The sequence below is a fragment of the Lepidochelys kempii genome, chromosome 2, assembly GCF_965140265.1.
Source record: "Lepidochelys kempii isolate rLepKem1 chromosome 2, rLepKem1.hap2, whole genome shotgun sequence".
Lineage (NCBI taxonomy): Eukaryota > Metazoa > Chordata > Testudines > Cheloniidae > Lepidochelys > Lepidochelys kempii.
This window is the reverse complement of record NC_133257.1, coordinates 182,924,728-182,944,807: the sequence shown is the minus strand read 5'-3', so window position 1 is coordinate 182,944,807 and position 20,080 is coordinate 182,924,728. Positions and strand designations below refer to the sequence as shown.

General features: G+C 44.6%; 1 protein-coding gene and 1 long non-coding RNA gene across 2 annotated transcripts in view; both read left to right on the top strand.

Moving 5' to 3' along the window:
* AVL9 (AVL9 cell migration associated) overlaps window positions 1-20,080 on the top strand; it is a 71,910-nt gene that overhangs the window by 3,407 nt on the left and 48,423 nt on the right. The window contains exon 2 of the mRNA XM_073332959.1: window positions 16,551-16,671. Coding sequence (XP_073189060.1) covers window positions 16,551-16,671 — 121 coding nt within the window. The remainder of the gene's footprint in view (window positions 1-16,550; window positions 16,672-20,080) is intronic.
* Window positions 2,260-9,184, top strand: LOC140907318 (uncharacterized). The gene is made up of 3 exons (XR_012157449.1): window positions 2,260-3,210; window positions 6,904-7,989; window positions 8,577-9,184. It is a non-coding gene; the product is annotated as an uncharacterized lncRNA (long non-coding RNA).

Genomic DNA, 20,080 nt, shown 5'->3' with positions numbered 1-20,080 from the left:
TAATCTCTTTTTGGTAGAAATTAAAATCTGTAATGCAAAACTGCTGCCTGTGTAGATGTACATTTTATAGATATAACACTTGGCATATATATTCTGGATTCTTTGTGTATGATTATTAATAGATAGCAAAAGTAATGGGACCTTTATGTGCTCTGAGGATAGACATTTTAATTAGATTGGAATTGCTCTGTATAGATATCTTTTGATTACCTAAGTGTCTGTCTACTCCCGTTACCCTTGTTCAGGAATAGGAAGATAAATATAGGAAAAGTTAAGCTATATAGAATAGAAATGTAATTTATGTTAAAGATAATGCTGTAAATATTTTTTTTCTGGGTGTATTTTATTTTTTTCTAAAATTTTGTACAGAACCACGACTAGTTGTACATGAAAATGATTTATTTGGTGACTGTATAAAAAACCTCAGAGCATCAGCCCATTTGACATGATTTTATAGTGTGAGCTTATGAGGTTAACTTGTAATTTTTGCAACGCTCTTGTCTCAGCTAATTCACCTTGTGTTTTCTTCTGGGTAAAGCTGGCTTATATAACATGAGACAAATATTTACAACACATGAAATAGAGTGTTTGCTGAATAACTAGAGAAAGCTGACAGTTACATTTTCTGGGTAGTTGTGCAAATTTCAGAATTGCCACTGACCATTGAGATAGACTTGCAGTGTGTAGAAGCAGCATGAAATCAAGAATCCTGATTTCAAGAACAGATCATGGGCATCTCTCAGGCTAGTAGAGTTTAAGCATGTTGAGGAGCCGTATGTTCAGTTTCTCTGTAGCAGCAGGCATCTAAGTATACTGCTGGTTTAGCATCCATTATTGACTACTTTTGTAGTGACATTGATGAAATATTCAGAAAGAGCTACTTACCATACCTCCTCACCACAAAGAAGATGTGGATATGATAATGACTTCTTAGAATGGGAAGAAGACACTGTCTTGGAGACTAGATCCCTCTGGTATTTGATATGTTCTGCAGCAATACATTAAGAAAGGCGATAATCTATTTGAATACTGTGCTATGATGGATTTCTGTGCAGCACTTACGGGGTGAGTCTACACAGCGAGCAGCATTGAGTCTCAGGGCCCGGGTCATCAACAAACTCAGGCTTTCATAGACTTTAAGGTTAGAAGGGACCATTATGATCATCTAGTCTGACCTCCTGCACAACGCAGGCCACAGAATCTCACCCACCCAATCCTGTGACAAACCCCTGACCTATGTCTGAGCTATTGAAGTCCTCAACTCGTGGCTTAAAGACTTCAGGGTGCAGAGAATCCTCCAGCAAGTGACCTGTGCCCCACGCTGCAGAGAAAGGTGAAAACCCCCCAGGGCTTCTGCCAATCTGTCCTGGAGGAAAATTCCTTCCTGACCCCAAATATGGCGATCAGCTAAACCCTGAGCATGTGGGCAAGACTCACCAGCCAGACACCCAGGAAAGAATTCTCTGTAGTAACTCAGATCCCACCCTATCTAGTGTCCCATCACAGGCCATTGGATATATTTACCACTAATAGTCAAAGATCAATTACTTGCCAAAATTAGGCTATCCCATCATACCATCCCCTCCATAAACTTATCAAGCTTAGTCTTGAAGCCAGATATGTCTTTTGCCTCCACTGCTCCCCTTAGAACTTCACTCCTCTGATGTTTAGAAACCTTCATCTAATTTCAAGTCTAAACTTCATGATGGCTAGTTTATATGGCTCAGGCTACGGTGCTAAAACCAGCTGTGTAGCATAAACCCCTCCCTTTGCTTCAGAGCCACAGCTCAAGCCTGAGCCCAAAGGGCCACTCAGCTGTTTTTAGTGCCGTAGTGCAAGCCTGAATCTGTCAACCCAGGCTCTGAGACTTTCTGCCACTTGCTGTGTAGATGCATTTGTTGCGATAAATTATACGGAATGTCACTTTCTGGATAAAAAATAAAATAGCAAATGTCATTCATCAACTTATGAAAGTTGCCGAAAGTCCCCAGTGGCATTAATTTAATCAAAATAGTTTTTTACTATGAATAAAATTACTTAGGATATTTAATAACATCTAATGGGTTGTTTTAAAAATATTTAATACCATTATCTTTAGTGCCTGTCTGGTCAGCCACAGAGCAGTAAGGCCGGAGAATGGATAGGAGGGAGCAGCCGCTTCCCCTTCAGCTGTGTTCCTGCCTCAGACTGTATAGTCAGAAAGACCAGCAGCACTTCCAAGATACAGCTTTATAAACTGTGCAGGCCTGATTCACTGCTATTCTGCACCTTGTGTAGTAGCCTGTGCCAATATGGAATGGATGTAAAATGTTACCATTCTGATTTGGTAGCATTTTACACCTACTTTGCACTGGTGTAAATGACTACACAAGGTGCAGGCCAGCCGTGAATCAGGCCTTGTGACCCTTTGTCTGAATCAGATAATCAAAACTGACTCCCCATAATTGCACAGTAAAGCACTCGTTATAATATGATTGCTCCTGCTCTTCCTTGCCTTCTGTACAGTACGGGTTTTAACTTGGCAGCTCTCAGGGTTCCACTGAGACTGGTTTAGTTGTTTATTACCACAACCTATCCACACACAAAAAATCAGAGCATAGGAAAAGTTACAAATATTAAGGAACAAAATCTTTCTTGGATTTCATTACCAAACAGCATCTCTGTTTGGCATGTAATTATCTAATTTCAGTTTGGGATGACATTCTGACACAAGATGACCAACTGGTGCTAATGTGTTACATTTAAGTTTTGGGAGAGCAATTATATGATGCCTGATTAAAAGACACTATTTTTTATTTGTGTGTGTGTGTGTGTGTGAGAGAGAGAGGGGGGGGGGAAATAGAAAAAGAAAGAGAGAAAATTTACTGCTGATGAAAGGTACCAGGTTGGCAGTCTGAGAAACTAAGCCACAGGACAGGTACAGCTTATGTAGTAGCAGTGAATGATTTCCCCCACTGCCCCATTAATGTGTTCTCCTGGAGAGATGACCTTTGGGGTTAGAAGATACCGATCTCCATGCCCAAATGGCCTCTGTGCTGGGCTTGTCAATAAGATGGACAAATTAAAATCAATCATAGTGCAGTTTTGGTGAGGCGGAAATCTTTCAACCAGGAACTGGACTGAGACCACCAAACTTCCTTCACCTGAGACTCTGAAGTCTAAGTGACTACTAACCTGTGCCGGATTCAAATCAGTGACTTAGAGAAGAAAGTAAGATATTTTTGAGCTTGCCTCTCTCCATCCGTTCCCCCCCTCTCGCTCTCCGTTTTTTGTTTGCTTGTTTGTTTGTTTTAATGTCTAGTCTGCACCATATATATATAAATACCAAATCTGCAGATTGTGTTCGGAGTCTATATGGATGAACATGGGAGGAGGAGGGCATAAGGAGCATTGCCCCAGTTCTTGTGTTCTCCACGCAGTGCTCAAGAAATAACTTCTACAAAGTGGATGTGGCAGGTTGAGAGTAGGGCCACGGGTTCCCCTGTTTGTATGAGTCAGTGTAGCTGGCCGGGGTAGGTAGATGTGGGAGAAAGCATTGAACAGAAGCTGCACTCCCTGGAACACCAGGAGATACTGTGCCTGCCAAGGGGGACAGTACTGCTTGGAATTCTCACTGGGGCATTTTCTGTGGACTACAATGTGTGTTCTGTGATCCACTCTGGGATATGGTGTTCAGATCTCAATCCCCTACTGTGGGATTGCTGCAGAGACTGCACGTTCATCCTCTAAGAGTTTTGCAAGACAGGCTTGTAACACCCTTCCCCCCCCAAGCTAAATGTGACTTTCTGGAAAGGCAACCTTTCTTAGCTTGTAGGAAAGTCACTGGTCTGACTAGTCTTCAAGGAAAAGTGTGCAGGAAAAGGGTCCTGAAGGACTCCTCCATTTAATTTCCTTTTTTTGACTAGTGCTCTTTATGAAAGCAAAATGTTTGAGTAACTGTAATTGAGAAATAGCAAAGAATATCCGAAAACGTTACTGGGAACATTTCTGAAGTCAAATATGAAGATTTTGTTTGTAGGGTTTTGGGTTGGGTGTTTAAGAATATTTTATTTTATTTTAATTTTAATTATTTACACTAGCTACTGTATCTGAATGTTATATTAATATAAGAAGTCAGATTTTTGAGGGATACTCTAATCATAGAATACCAGGGTTGGAAGGGACCTCAGGAGGTCATCTAGTCCAACCCCCTCCTCAAAGCAAGACCCAACCCCAGTTTTTTTTGCCGTAGATCCCTAGCTGACCCCCTCAAGGATTGAACTCACAACCCTGGGTTTAGCAAGCTAATGCTCAAACCACTGGTATCTAAGTAGCTGTCCTATTTATAGTTTTGGTGATAGAGGGCGGGGCATGATGATAAAAGGTATTCAGGAAAGATTATCAGCTGTTTTTAAAGTCTGAAAGGGAGCCCAAAAGGAGTCTAAAGGGAACACAAAGTCAAATTTATTATCTATTAAAATGAAGGGAAAACTTTAATTTGATGTTGTATATATGTACCTGTCTAATAGAGTTAATGGTATTTGTGATGTAGGTGTGTCATTGTTTTCTCTGTCAACTGTTTGAAGTTGTTAACACTAATTCTATGGTTTGTTTGCCAGTACGATGGGAGGGAAATGTTAAAATAAACCAAGAATTGAGTCCAAAGTGTTTATAGACACTAATGCTACCTGGGGCTTGTTTTTTCACTCTATTATGTATAACAATTTCAGCAAGTGCTTCAGATTAAACCTTCAGATTATTCCTCTCAATAGGAATAAAGTGAGTCTTTTGTGCAGAGCTTCTTTTCTTGACTTGAACTGTTTATTCTACAAACTGTTAAAAGCAGATTATTAAGGTTGCAAAGTCAAGCACTCAAAACTTAGGAAATTCAGAATTAAGGTTGCCTGTACAGCCTTAGTTCGGCCCCCTTGTGCATATGCAATATGATACAGTCTTTAATTACATACTATTTGTTCCACAGGCTCCTGCCTCATTCAATGCATAGGATGGAGGATGCTCACTTAATATTTTATTGTCTCCTCATTGTTCAGTGTGTGGCCACACACCTTATTTACTGCACGTTGTTCAAACCGTGCTCTGGAGACAGAATTATTAATTTTTCTCATGAGCTTGTCTGTGGTGCTCATCACAATAGTATCTGAGTGCTTCATAAATATACATTAATTGAGCTTCACAAAACCCCTATGAGAATAGGTGGTATTATCCCCATTTTACAGATGGGGGAACTGATTAAGGTCAAAAGCTTCCACTAATTTTGGGTGTCCAGTCTGAGACTCCTATGAACTGATTTTTCAGACCACTTAGCATTATTTTTTGTTCAAAGCACAGCTCCTATTGACTTGAGTTGTAGCTCTGAGTGCTCAGCACATTAGCAAATCAGACTCCAGGATATAAGATGGACACTCAGCAAATGAAGAACACACGATCTGTGGTCATCTGTGAAAAGTTAGTTGTAAGTGACTTGCCTAATGTCACATAGGAGTTCTGTGGCAGAAGTAGGAATAGCAGCCAATTTTCCAGGGCAGCATTCAATTATGAAACCATCCTTTCTGTTCCTGCAGTTCCTAGCCTCATTCACTACACACCCTCCGCCTTCTGCAACAAATGAGGCAGGGATCCTACACGCACCAGCCTCCTTTGCTACAGAACCCTCATTTATCCCCATGCAGGTCCATCCAGTACACTGAATGAGGCATGGGTCCATGTGATCATGTAACTAAAGACTGTATCACAATGCATCCACACCTGGGAGCTGAATTAAGGGGTGTCACAGAGAGCATAGGCTCCCAGCTCTTAGTTCTGGTGCCTGTTCCCATACCAAACCTGAGCAGCTGTGAACAGCTGTTAAATGAAAAACCACTTATGCCCCCATAGCCCTGAGCTGGAGCCTACTCAATCTTTCTGTGGGAATGGCACATGCGTAGTCTGGTCATACATGGAGACGGTGAAAGGCTTGAGAATGCTCAGCGTGGACAGAATCTTCAGAGCTCTAAGAAATTTCTTCTGAGCATGTGCAAACTGCAATTTTTCATGGGTTTATAATTGAGCCAAATTTGGGCAGATTTTCATGGGGATGGCAAAATGTTTTTTTCCCTGGCACAAAAATCAGCTCCCTTCTCCAAAGCATAGAAGAGCTAGAGAAAAGATTTTTTTTTTTTTTTTTTTAAGTCTTATTCTTGGAAACGGCAGAAATTTTCTAACCTCCCCCCCCCCCCCCCCAAAAAAAAAAAAACAAACTACCTCAGGCAGACATCTGGCATGAAAAATTCCAGCGCAAATAGATACATTTTGGCAAGCTGATTATAAGCAACTGAAAATAGAGTCTCATATTAGGAAGTGTTGGGCAATCTTATTAATAAGCCATGCTACCAGTCCTGTGTATAGTTAAACTACTAACAATGTTTTTTTTTTTTAAATTATAATTGAGATGTACATGGCTTTTAAACTTCTGTTCTATAATTGTTAGATGGCGCTAAAGTCAAAATATCAAATGTAGATATTAAGGTGTGTCTTTAGATATTTAATAATCACTATGTACACATTAAGTTCTATTGCATACAAATACCAATTTGAAATTTTACTCCAGTGACACGTAGGCACCTAAAAAGTCTCTTAATGTAGAATTTTAGTCCGTCCAACTTTGTTTTTAAATTATCCATTTGTCCAGTTTTCTCTCTCTCCTTTTTATTTTGTCAATAGTGTTTGAGGTTATTCCATCATATAATTTACAAACTATATAGTTTTAAAGTTCTTCAGTTTGTTTTGAAATTAATAAGTCCATCACTTATAAGCAAGCAGAGATACTGACTTCCATATCCTTACTATAGTATATTCCTTGCGAGGAACAATGTTGTACAAACGTTTGTGTATTAAAATTTATTTTTTGCATTTTCTATTTCCAAGGTTATATCGTGAAGGCAAACGACCATATTCCTCATTCCAGTAATATTTTTGTTAGCAGTTACTGTTTGCAGCCAGGATGTCTGAATTTTGGAACACAATCAAATTATACATTCTAAATCCCTTTCTCCGTTGTAACTGCTCCAGCACTCTTTATGATGTTGTAATTTCATGGTCTATAACTTGGAAGGTATATAACAGACTATGCCCTGGTATACACTAGGACTTTAGGTCGAATTTAGCAGCATTAAATCGATGTAAACCTGCACCCGTCCACACAATGAAGCCCTTTATTTCGACTTAAAGGGCTCTTAAAATTGATTTCCTTACTCTATCCCAGACAAGTGGATTAGCGCTTAAATCGGCCTTGCCGGCTTGAATTTGGGGTACTGTGGACACAATTCGACGGTATTGGCCTCCGGGAGCTATCCCAGAGTGCTCCATTGTGACTGCTCTGGACAGCACTCTCAACTCAGATGCACTGGCCAGGTAGACAGGAAAAGAACCGCGAACTTTTGAACCTCATTTCCTGTTTGGCCAGTGTGGCAAGCTGCAGGTGACCATGATGGAGTCCCAGAATCGCAAAAGAGCTCCAGCATGGACCGAACGGGAGGTATGGGATCTGATCGCTGTATGGGGAGAGGAATCCGTGCTATCAGAACTCCGTTCCAGTTTTCAAAATGCCAAAACCTTTGTCAAAATCTCCCAGGGCATGAAGGACAGAGGCCATAACAGGGACCCGAAGCAGTGATGCGTGAAATTGAAGGAGCTGAGGCAAGCCTACCAGAGAGGCGAACGGCCGCTCCAGGTCAGAGCCCCAAACATGCCGCTTCTATGATGAGCTGCGTGCCATTTTAGGGGTTTCAGCCACCACTACCCCAGCCATGTTGTTTGACTCCTTCAATGGAGATGGAGGCAATACGGAAACAGGTTTTGGGGACGAAGAAGATGATAGCTCACAGCAAGCAAGCGGAGAAACCGGTTTTCCCGACAGCCAGGAACTGTTTCTCACCCTGAACCTGGAGCCAGTACCCCCCGAACCCACCCAAGGCTGCCTCCTGGACCCAGCAGGCGGAGAAGGGACCTCCGGTGAGTGTACCTTTTAAAATACTATACATGGTTTAAAAGCAAGCATGTGAAAGGATTACTCTGCCCTGGCATTCGTGGCTCTCCTGGATGTACTCCCAAAGCCTTTGCAAAAGGTTTCTGGGGAGGGCAGCCTTATTGCGTCCTTCATGGTAGGACACTTTACCACTCCAGGCCAGTAACACGTACTTGGGAATCATTGTACAATAAAGCATTGCAGTATATGTTTGCTGGCGTTCAAACAACATCCGTGCTTTATCTTTCTGTGTTATCCTCAGGAGAGTGAGATATAATTGATGGTCACCTGGTTGAAATAGAGTGCTTTTCTTCAGGGGACACTCAGAGGAGCCCATTCCTGCTGGGCTATTTGCCTGTGGCTAAACAGAAATGTTCCCCGCTGTTAGCCACAGGGAGGTGGGAGGGTTGAGGGGGTAAGCCACGCGGTGGGGGGAGGCAAAATGCGACCTTGTAACGAAAGCACATGTGCTATGTATGTAATGTTAACAGCAAGGTTTACCCTGAAAGAGTGTAGCCACTGTTTTATAAAATGTCTTTTTAAATACCGCTGTCCCTTTTTTTTTCTCCACCAGCTGCATGTGTTTCAATGATCACAGGATCTTCTCCTTCCCAGAGGCTAGTGAAGCTTAGAAAGAAAAAAAACGCACTCGTGATGAAATGTTCTCCGAGCTCATGCTGTCCTCCCACACTGACAGAGCACAGACGAATGCGTGAAGGCAAATAATGTCAGAGTGCAGGAAAGCACAAAATGACCGGGAGGAGAGGTGGCGGGCTGAAGACAGGGCTGAAGCTCAAATGTGACGGCAGCATGATGAGAGGAGGCAGGATTCAATGCTGAGGCTGCTGGAGGACCAAACCAGTATGCTCCAGTGTATGGCTGAGCTGCAGCACAGGCAGCTGGAGCACAGACTGCCACTACAGCCCCTGTGTAACCAACCGCCCTCCTCCCCAAGTTCCAGAGACTCCACACCCAGACGCCCAAGAACGCGGTGTGGGAGCCACCGGCCAACCAGCCACTCCGCCACAGAGGATTGCCCCAAAAGAAAGAAGGCTGGGATTCAATAAATTTTAAAGTTGTAAACTTTTAAAGTGCTGTGTGGCATTTTCCTTCCCTCCTCCACCACCCCTCCTGGGCTACCTTGGTAGTCATCCCTCTATTTGTGTGATGAATGAATAAAGAATGCATGAATGTGAAGCAACAATGACTTTATTGCCTCTGCAAGCGATGATTGAAGGGAGGAGGGGAGGGTGGTTAGCTTACAGAGAAGTAGAGTGAACCAAGGGGCGGGGGGTTTCATCAAGGAGAAACAAACAGAACTTTCACACCATAGCCTGGCCAGTCATGAAACTGGTTTTCAAAGCTTCTCTGATGCGTACCGCACCCTCCTGTGCTCGTCTAAGTGCCCTGGTGTCTGGCTGCGCGTAACCAGCATCCAGGCGATTTGCCTCAACCTCCCACCCCGCCAAAAACGTCTCCCCCTTACTCTCACAGATATTGTGGAGCACACAGCAAGCAGTAATAACAGTGGGAATATTGACAGGTTTCAGAGTAATAGCCATGTTAGTCTGTATTCGCAAAAAGAAAAGGAGTACTTGTGGCACCTTAGAGACTAACCAATTTATTTGAGCATGAGCTTTCGTGAGCTACAGCTCACTTCATCGGATGCATACCGTGGAAACTGCAGCAGACTTTATATACACACAGAGAATATGAAACAATACCTCCTCCCACCCCACTGTCCTGCTGGTAATAGCTTATCTAAAGTGATCATCAGGTTGGGCCATTTCCAGCACAAATCCAGGTTTTCTCACCCTTCACCCCCCCACACAAATTCACTCTCCTGCTGGTGATAGCCCATCCAAAGTGACAACTCTCTACACAATGTGCATGATAATCAAGTTGGGCCATTTCCTGCACAAATCCAGGTTCTCTCATCCCCTCACCCCCCTCCCAAAAACCACACACACAAACTCACTATCCTGCTGGTAATAGCTCATCCAAAGTGACCACTCTCCCTACAATGTGCATGATAATCAAGGTGGGCCATTTCCAGCACAAATCCAGGTTTTCTCACCCCCCCACCCCCATACACACACAAACTCACTCTCCTGCTGGTAATAGCTCATCCAAACTGACCACTCTCAAAGTTTAAATCCAAGTTAAACCAGAACATCTGGGGAGGGGGGTAGGAAAAAACAAGGGGAAATAGGCTACCTTGCATAATGACTTAGCTACTCCCAGTCTCTATTTAAGCCTAAATTAATAGTATCCAATTTGCAAATGAATTCCAATTCAGCAGTTTCTCGCTGGAGTCTGGATTTGAAGTTTTTTTGTTTTAAGATAGCTACCTTCATGTCTGTGATTGCGTGACCAGAGAGATTGAAGTGTTCTCCGACTGGTTTATGAATGTTATAATTCTTGACATCTGATTTGTGTCCATTTATTCTTTTACGTAGAGACTGTCCAGTTTGACCAATGTACATGGCAGAGGGGCATTGCTGGCACATGATGGCATATATCACATTGGTGGATGTGCAGGTGAACGAGCCTCTGATAGTGTGGCTGATGTTATTAGGCCCTGTGATGGTGTCCCCTGAATAGATATGTGGGCACAATTGGCAACGGGCTTTGTTGCAAGGATAGGTTCCTGGGTTAGTGGTTCTGTTGTGTGGTATGTGGTTGTTGGTGAGTATTTGCTTCAGGTTGGGGGGCTGTCTGTAGGCAAGGACTGGCCTGTCTCCCAAGATTTGTGAGAGTGTTGGGTCATCCTTTAGGATAGGTTGTAGATCCTTAATAATGCGTTGGAGGGGTTTTAGTTGGGGACTGAAGGTGACGGCTAGTGGCGTTCTGTTATTTTCTTTGTTAGGGTCTAAGCGAGTAAGTAAACTGCGCCAGCGCACCTTTAAACATCCAAATGCACATTCTACCACCATTCTGCACTTGCTCAGCCTGTAGTTGAACAGCTCCTGACTATTGTCCAGGCTGCCTGTGTATGGCTTCATGAGCCATGGCATTAAGGGGTAGGCTGGGTCCCCAAGGATACATATAGGCATTTCAACATCCCCAACAGTTATTTTCTGGTCTGGGAATAAAGTCCCTTTATTTACCTTAGCTTTTGAAACAGACCAGAGTTCCTGAAGATGTGAGCGTCATGTACCTTTCCCGGCCATCCCACATTGATGTTGGTGAAACGTCCCTTGTGATCCACCAGAGATTGCAGCACTATTGAAAAGTACCCCTTGCGGTTTATGTACTCGGCGGCTTGGTGCTCTGGTGTCAAGATAGGGATATGGGTTCCGTCTATGGCCCCACCATAGTTAGGGAATCCCATTGCAGCAAAGCCATCCACTATGACCTGCACATTTCCCAGGGTCACTACCCTTGATATCAGCAGATCTTTGATTGCGTGGGCTACTTGCATCACAGCAGCCGCAACAGTAGATTTGCCCTCTCCAAATTGATTCCCAACTGACGGGTAGCTGTCTGGCGTTGCAAGCTTCCACAGGGCTATCGCCACTCGCTTCTCAACTGTGAGGGCTGCTCTCATCTTGGTATTCATGCGCTTCAGGGCAGGGGAAAGCAAGTCACAAAGTTCCATGAAAGTGCCCTTACGCATGCGAAAGTTTCGCAGCCACTGGGAATCGTCCCAGACCTGCAACACTATGAGGTCCCACCAGTCTGTGCTTGTTTCCCGAGCCCAGAATCGGCGTTCCACAGCATGAACCTGCCCCATTAGCACCATGATGCATGCATTGGCAGGGCCCATGCTTTCAGAGAAATATGTGTCCATGTCCTGATCACTCATGTGACCGCGCTGACGTCGCCTCCTCGCCCGGTATCGCTTTGCCAGGTTCTGGTGCTGCATATACTGCTGGATAATGCGTGTGGTGTTTAATGTGCTCCTAATTGCCAAAGTCAGCTGAGCGACCTCCATGCTTGCCTTGGTATGGCATCCATACAGAAAAAAGGTGCAGAACGATTGTCTGCTGTTGCTCTGATGGAGGGAGGGGTGACTGACGACACGGCTTACAGGGTTGGCTTCAGGGAGCTAAAATCAACAAAGGGGGTGGCTTTACATCAAGGAGTATTTCAGGCAGGACTTCACGGAGGGTTCCAATAAGAAATGGTGCACCTAAGTTATTGTTCTTATTGGAACAAGGAGGTTAGCCTGGCCTCTGATTGATACATGGCTAGACTTACCTCACTGCACCTTCTCTGTGAGTGACTGCAGTGTGACCTAGAGGAAGGAGTCCCCTAGACAGTGGAAGGGGGGAAGCAAATGAGTACAAAACAAATCTGGTCTATTTCTTGTTTTGATCCACTCCATCTATCTTTTACATCTTTGGCTGGCAGCAGACGGTGCAGAAGGACTGCATGCCATCCACATCTCATGGCTGCTTGGCAGAAGATGGTACAGTACGACTGCTAGCCATCCTCATCTCTTGCCTGCCCGGGAGAAGATGGTACAGTATGACTGCTAGCAATCCGTATCGCCTGCCTGCTCACCATAAGACGGTTCAATAGGACTGACTGCAGGACTAAAGAGAATGACCTGGTCAAGTCACTCCAAATTTAGTCCCTGCGCCCATGTCTGCCCAGGCGCTCCCAGCCGATGTGGCCAGGAGCACCTCGGACACGACGAGAACGGCTACCAGTCGTACTGCACCGTCTGCTGCCAGAAGGCAATGGGTTGCTGCTACTGTGTAGCAGTGCTGTACCGCGTCTGCCAAATCCAGGAGACATACGGTGACGGTTACCTGAGCGGGCTCCATGCTTGCCGTGGTATGGCGTCTGCACAGGTAACTCAGGAAAAAAGGCGCAAAACGATTGTCTGCCCTTGCTTTGACGGAGGGAGGGAGGGAAGGGGGGCCTGACGATATGTACCCAGAACCACCCGCGACAATGTTTTAGCCCCATCAGGCATTGGGATCTCAACCCAGAATTCCAATGGGCAGCGGAGACTGTGGGAACTGTGGGATAGCTATCTGCAGTGCAACACTCCGGAAGTCGACTCTAGCCTCGGTACTGTGGAAGCACTCCGCTGAGTTAATGCACTTAGAGCATTTTCTGTGGGGACACACACACTTGAATATATAAAACCGATTTCTAAAAAAACAACTTCTATAAATTCGACCTTATTCCGTAGTGTAGACATACCCTGTGAGTTTTTACTGACAATCTGTCAAATTGCAGACAATTGCTATCTCGTGGATACACTATCTCATTCTATTATTCCTCTTTCATTTGGAAGCCAAATGCTTCTCCTGTTTATCTTGATTGCTGAGTTTGAACGAAACAAGCAATCTTTTATACATTTTCAGTAGAAAGGAGTTTTAAGTAGAATCCTGGAATACAATTATCTTTAAATCAGTTACGTTTTCTGTTGCGTCTTTTCTCTCCCTCTCTCTCTCTCTCTCTCTCTCTCTCTCTGTGTCTCTCATGTACTTTGTGAGAAAATTATAGTGTTAAGTGCAGGGCGGCTGTGACCATAGGAAGTTTTGATTTTTCTCTGGCATTGCCTGGAGCTATTCCTGCATATGATGGTGTGAGATACAGTATGAATCGGGAATAAGCGAATTTGAAACCAACACTGCAATTTGTGAGGCTGGGTTTTTTTTTGTGTGTGTGTGTCGTCGTCCCCCATATAGATGTGTCACACAACTCAACGGCATCTGGAGTAAAGGTGACATAATGGAATTCCCATTTTATTTTCTTACTGATTTCTACTACTCTTGATTCCCCTTGTCCCTCCCACACCATTATTATTATTATTATTATTGGGGTTTAAATTTGATTATCCATTGTGATGGGGCAAGGCCAGATGGCTATAGAAAAGTAGTGGGAGATAGATATATTAGCTCCAGGCTAAACAAATCCCTGGTACCAGGATAAGTGAAATGGCAGCTGCTCCAGGTCAATTAAGACACCTGGGGCCAATTAAGAACTTTCCAGAAGGCCGGGAGAATGCTAGGTTGATTGGGACACCTGAAGCCAATCAGGGGCTGGCTGAAACTAGTTAAAAGCCTCCCAGTCAGACAGGTGGGTGTGCGTGTCAGGAGCTGTGGGAGGAAGTTGCGCTGTTGGAGAGACTGAGTTGTACACACCATTATCAGGCACAAGGAAGGAGGCCCTCAGGTAAGGGTGAAGTGGAGCTTGAGGAAGTGAGGGCTGCTGTGGGGGAAGTAGCCCTGGGAATTGTACATGTCATGTTTCTAAAAGGTCAGCTACCATAGCTGATACTATTAGGGTCCTTGGGCTGGAGCCTGGAGTAGAGGGTGGGCCCGGGCTCCCCCCCCCCTTTGCCCCCTGATTAATCACTGAGACTGGGAGACAACAGAGACTATGCAAGGAAGGATAACTTCTCCTCACGTCCCTTGCTGGCTTATGATGAAAACGGCTCAGTAGACTGTGACCCTTGTCTCTAGAGAAAGAAAGGTTACGTGGAGGATCACAGTGAGCCTCTGAGGCTAGCGCAATCCGCCAGGAAACGCGGGACCCACGGAGGCAAGGATAGAGCTTTGTCACAACTGGTATCAGAAGTGGGATTTGGTAGGGTCTCAATGTTACCTTGGCTCCGGGGATCATGTGGATACGGTGATAGGTCTCAGTCGTCCGCCCTGGTTTTGTAGAGAACACATCTCTGTTGCAATTAATCATGTTGGCTGCCTCGATCTTTTGGATTGGCATCAAGTCAGATGATATCCTCACTTGCTCGTGTAAGTTATCCTCCTGAGGAAGGGTCTCCTGCATGACTAAGCATGCCTCTTGATCGTGCCTTAACCTGGTACCAGGGATTTGTTTAGCCTGGAGCTAATATATCTATCTCCCACTACTTTTCTATAGCCATCTGGCCTTGCCCCGTCACACCATATACTATTGAAATGATTTCCTACATGATTTCTTTGCATGCTCTTCTATGGAAGTTCACAATGTTTGAAAAATACTGTACTTTTACAAGTTTGACAACTGATTGATCTTCAGCTGAACATCTTCTATCAGAAATTATACTTTTTCCCTTAATAACCTCTGCTCTCTTTAATGATAAATGAAAATTTGGCTAGAGCTCTCACTCCCTCATTGTGACAAGTTGATTTAACTATTACATTTAGAAATTTCTGTGGGATTTTTTTAATTGGCAATATTACATTGAGTCACATTTATTATACTGTTGAAGATAGTACCCATAATGTCAGTGACTCGGTAAAGCAGAACCTCCATCTCACTCACTTTTCCAGTGATTGCTTGATTAGTCTGCACTACTGTTACTTTTGTAGAGTCTTACATTTTAAGGGTCATCCTTTCTCTTTCAATCGCTGACAAATTGATTTGTGTACTTGAATTGAAAACATTTTCTTCCCTCCACCCTCAAAACCATATAGTAGGTGTAGATTTTCAACTGCACAAAACAAGATGCTTTGTTCATTCTTTTACATTCTATTTTAACTATAACCAGTCAGGCAGAAGACCTAGGTGTCACTAGACAGCTTAATGAAAATATCTACTTGATGCACAGAAGTGGTCAATAAAAAGTTAGGTTGCATAAAAAATGGGATAGAAAGTACTGACTGTATTATAATGGCGTTATATAAATAAATGCTATGTTTTTCCCCTTGAATGTATTCTGTTCAAGTCTAGTCAACCCTTCTCTAGAAATACACACCAAAAAAAAAAGGGGTCCCGAGGTGGGCGATAAATGATTAGATGTATAGTGAGACTTCATATGAAGAGAGATTGAGAAGATTAGGATTCTTAACTAGAAAGATGATGAATAGGGGATACGATTGAGGTATTCAGAATAATGAATGAGATACAGATGGTAAATTGGAAGTTCCCATTTATCTCTTCTCCCAATACAAGAACAAAAGGCCATCAAATGAAATTGCAAAGCAACACTTTTAAAACTGATAAAAATAAATACTCTTAGCACACAACTAACCTGTGGAACTTATTGCACCAAGAGATTACTGAAGGCAAGGGCTTAATAAGATCCAAAATAGTACTTAGTTATAAATATAGATATAGTAGAACCTCAGAGTTATGAACACCAGAGTTACCAACTGACCAGTCAACCACACACCTTGTTTGGAAAGGGAAGTACACAATCAGGAAGCTCCAGAGAGACCCCCTCCTCCCCAAAAAAGGGCAAGTACAGTACTGTATTAAACATAAACTAATAAAAATAAAGGGAAAGCAGGATTTTTCTTCTGCATAGTAAAGGTTCAAAGCTGTATTAAGTCAATGTTCAGTTGTAAACTTTTGAAAGAACAACCATAACATTTTGTTCTGAGTTACGAACAACTCCCATTCCCGTAACTCTGAGGTTTTACTGTAGTGACATCATCTACAAGTAGATGGTATAAAGGATGTAGACCCTCATGCAGGTTGTTCACAATGGAATTTTTTGCACCTTAGTCTGAAGCACTTGGTTCTAGCCTCCAGTGGAGACAAAATTCTAGACTTGAGGCACTGCTGGACTGATTTTGTGTGGCAGTTTGTATCTATTTCTGTTTTGAATAACATGGCCTCCCCCCCTGCCCCTTTTCAGGTTGAATTCTCCTATCCTCCCCTCCTCTCAGGAGAAGGACATGACAGCCACAGTTTACCAGAAGAATGGAAATACTTGCCTTTCCTTGCCTTGCCAGATGGAGCTCACAACTATCAAGAAGGTAAGAAATCAAACATGAGGTTACAGCATGTGAGTGGGGATCTGTGGCAGTAGCTGAAGACACTGGGTCCTCCTGTGTGCTTCTACTAGGGGGGAAAGAATCCTGACACTTGAACTATTAATTAACCAGGCTTCTGACTACTTGAATTCTATTAATCTTTATTTTGTAGTTTAGTCCACAACTGCAGAAATGGATTTTACAGAAATGGAATCTGTAAAAAGAAGCAACTTAAAATACCTGCGCCTTTAAACTGAACCCTGATCATGAGAATGCATCCAGCAGCAGGAAATCTTCACTGAATACAGGGGGTTCCTTTAAAGGTTACAACCTCACTTGCCTATGGTTATAAAATAAAATAACCCACAGTCCCCAAAACCTTCATTAAGGAAATCTGGTCCTGTAAATATTTATGGAGGTAGGAGAAAAAGTATTCAAAAGCTTGTGAACAAAGCAATCTGTTTTTGCTTAAATAGATCTGTGGTTCTCAAAATGTGTTCTACAGATCCTTATGGACAGTCTGCAGAAATCATATAGTGAGAACCAACCAATAAGAAGGGCAGGAGGACTTGCTATGAAGAGTAGTGGCCTTCAGAATGAAAAGGTGGGAGAATCATTTTGCGATGTTGTTACTATTTAGGACTTAGCCAAGGTATAGCAGTCTACAGGTAAATATATCTATAGATGGTTTTGCTCTGTCTATAGATGGAAAAATGAAATATTTTATTTAACATTTTTCTCTTAATCTTGCTTTATGCTTCCTCCTCAAGAAGACCAGGTCTCTGAGAAACCAAGGATTAGTTTACACAAGTCCTATTGTCTGGGACTTGCAGTTTCAAATTCTGAATCAGTACCAAAATAGCACTATAAGTGCCGGAGAAACAGGGATCACTTTAAAATGAACACTTGAAAGTATTTTATTTTTACAAGTAATGCCAAAGGGTCCTATAACTGAAAGATTAGAGGGAAATTTTTTGTTTCATTCCAGATTTTTTGCTTTGTGCATTTGTGACCGTACTTTTTATGTACCGTGGTACCTTTCATTGTGTACTGTGGTGCCATGTACAGTCAATTGGTCTGTTTCTTCTTCGAGTGCTTGTTCATGTCAGTTCCAATCAGGTGTGCATGCGCTGCGTGCATGACAGCCGGAAGATTTTTCCCCAGCAGTATCCATAGGGTTGGCCTGGGTGCCCCCTGGAGTCATGCCTTCAGGGCGCCCAATATAGGGCCCTGCCGACCCGACTCCCCCCCCGCCCCCCCCAGTTCCTTCTTACCGCTGGTGACAGCTAGCTGAAGCTTCCCTCACTCTTGCTTTTGCAAGTGCCTTTAGTAATGTCCCACTGTCAGTTGTATTTAGTTAGTAGTGTTAGTAGTTTCTCTTAAGGTTCCGTTGCCGGGGCCTCTCCCCTCCGCCCTAGTTCGTTCCCCAACACTGGGGCATGCCTCGGTCACCAGAGTTCAAATCGTGTGAAGTCTGTGGGAAATTGATGCCAAAGAGTGACCCACATACTTCTTGTTTGAAGTGACTCGGTGAGAGTCACCAAAAGGACAAGTGCCGCATTTGCAAGGGGTTTGCGAGGACCCTTAAGGATCGCGAGCAGAGACTCAGAATTCTCCTCATGGAGGCAGCCCTCCCTCTGCAGTCCAACCCCAGATCAGCGGAGCCCGTGCCAAGTGCCGCCGCCTCTGTGCGCAGCGTACCGGTGCCGACTGCGTGTGAGCTGGCACCAAGGAAGGAAGCTAAGAATTCCCGGCACCGAGACGGCGCTGAACATAAGACTTGTGGCAGGCGCTGATCTTCATCCCCGGTGCCTCAGAAGAAAAAGAAGCAGGAGAGATGCTGATCCCCCTCCTAAGCCTAAGGAGCCAGTGGCAGCGAGGGCTCAGCCCATCCAGCTGGCTTCGGGCCCAGTGCCTCCTAGGGGCTCGTCGACTCCTTCCCTGCAAGGGGTCCAATCAAGCCCAGCCTACTACCGTTCTCCAGACTGTCATGGGTGGGACATTGAACTCCCCTCGACTATGGAGACTTTTGAGGTGGCGCAGGACCTTATTTGCCTGACGGCACTGCCTTCTCCAAGGAGGGACGAGGCACCAGTGATAACCCGGCCTCCTATCTGATCTAGGGGCAAGCCATCAATTATGTCACACCGCTCCCCAGCTCCGCTGCACCACTCCCCGGTGGCGACCGCCCACGTTGGGGGACTGCATCAATCCCCAGAGGCTCGGCACCACCCCGTACCACTCCTCCATGGTCTTCCTTTCCGGAGACCTCGGAGTCTGAGGTGGAGTCCTAGCACTCAGATAGGTCCAGCAGCAGGAGGTCTAGATCCTCCAGCACCTTGGCCACCTCAATGGCAACCACCAGCTCAGTGGCCTTTTAGGCCCAGGGAGTCCAATCATCAAGCCCAGGGTCAGAGCCAGGCTTCAAGATCCAGGTCAGTGTCGGTTGTGTCAGCATCCTTCACCCCCTTAGAGCAGCTGGCACCGGAGACTATGCTGATACCTCCGCCTTCCGCTCGGACCTCAGCGCCGGCACCCACCACCTTGGCACCAGCAATAGAGTAACCTAACAAACAGTGTGACCATCTTGGTGTCGAGGGCAGTGACCAAGGCCATGGGCCGGTGCTATCATCCTTGTCCTCCCTAGATGAGGCCGTTGAGGGCACTTCAACAACCCTGGCCTTGGAGGATAACAGAGTTCTGCAACAGTTGTTGCGTAGGGTGGCCCAGAACCTGGGGATCCAGGCAGAGCAACTGGTAGAGGATGCTGATTCCATGGTGGACATCCTTGCCCCCTCTGGGCCCTCGCATATTGCGCTCCCACTCATCAAGTCTATAAATGAGACCACAAAAACTTTGTGGCACACTCCGGTCTCTTTGCCCCCTACAGCTAAGAGAAATGAGAGATGCTATTTCAAAGGGATATGAGCATCTCTATTCTCATCCTCCACCCAACTCTTTGGTGGTGGATGCTACAAACCAAAGGGAGCATCATGGGTTTCAGGGACCCTTCCCTAAAAATCAGGAGGTGAAAAAGGTGAACTTGTTCAGGAGGAAAGTCTACTCCATCGGTTGTTTACAGCTCCACATTTCAAACCAGCATGCCATTATTAGTAGGTACTCCTTTAACACCTGCGGAGCAATGGCCAAGTTTGATGAGCTATTACCACCAGACTCCTGCACCGAATTTAATGCTTTGGTGGAGGAAGGCAAATTCATTTCCAGGACCTCTTGCAGCTGGCTCTTGACGGTGGCGACATGGCCTCCTGAACCATCGCTACCGTGGTGGCCATGAGAAGGTCCTCTTGGCTTCAGGTCTCTGGACTCCCTCACGAAGGACTCCCCTTTGAAGGTCAGGCCCTATTCTCTGAAAAGACAGACAGGAAACTTCACAGTTTAAAAGACTTGAGGG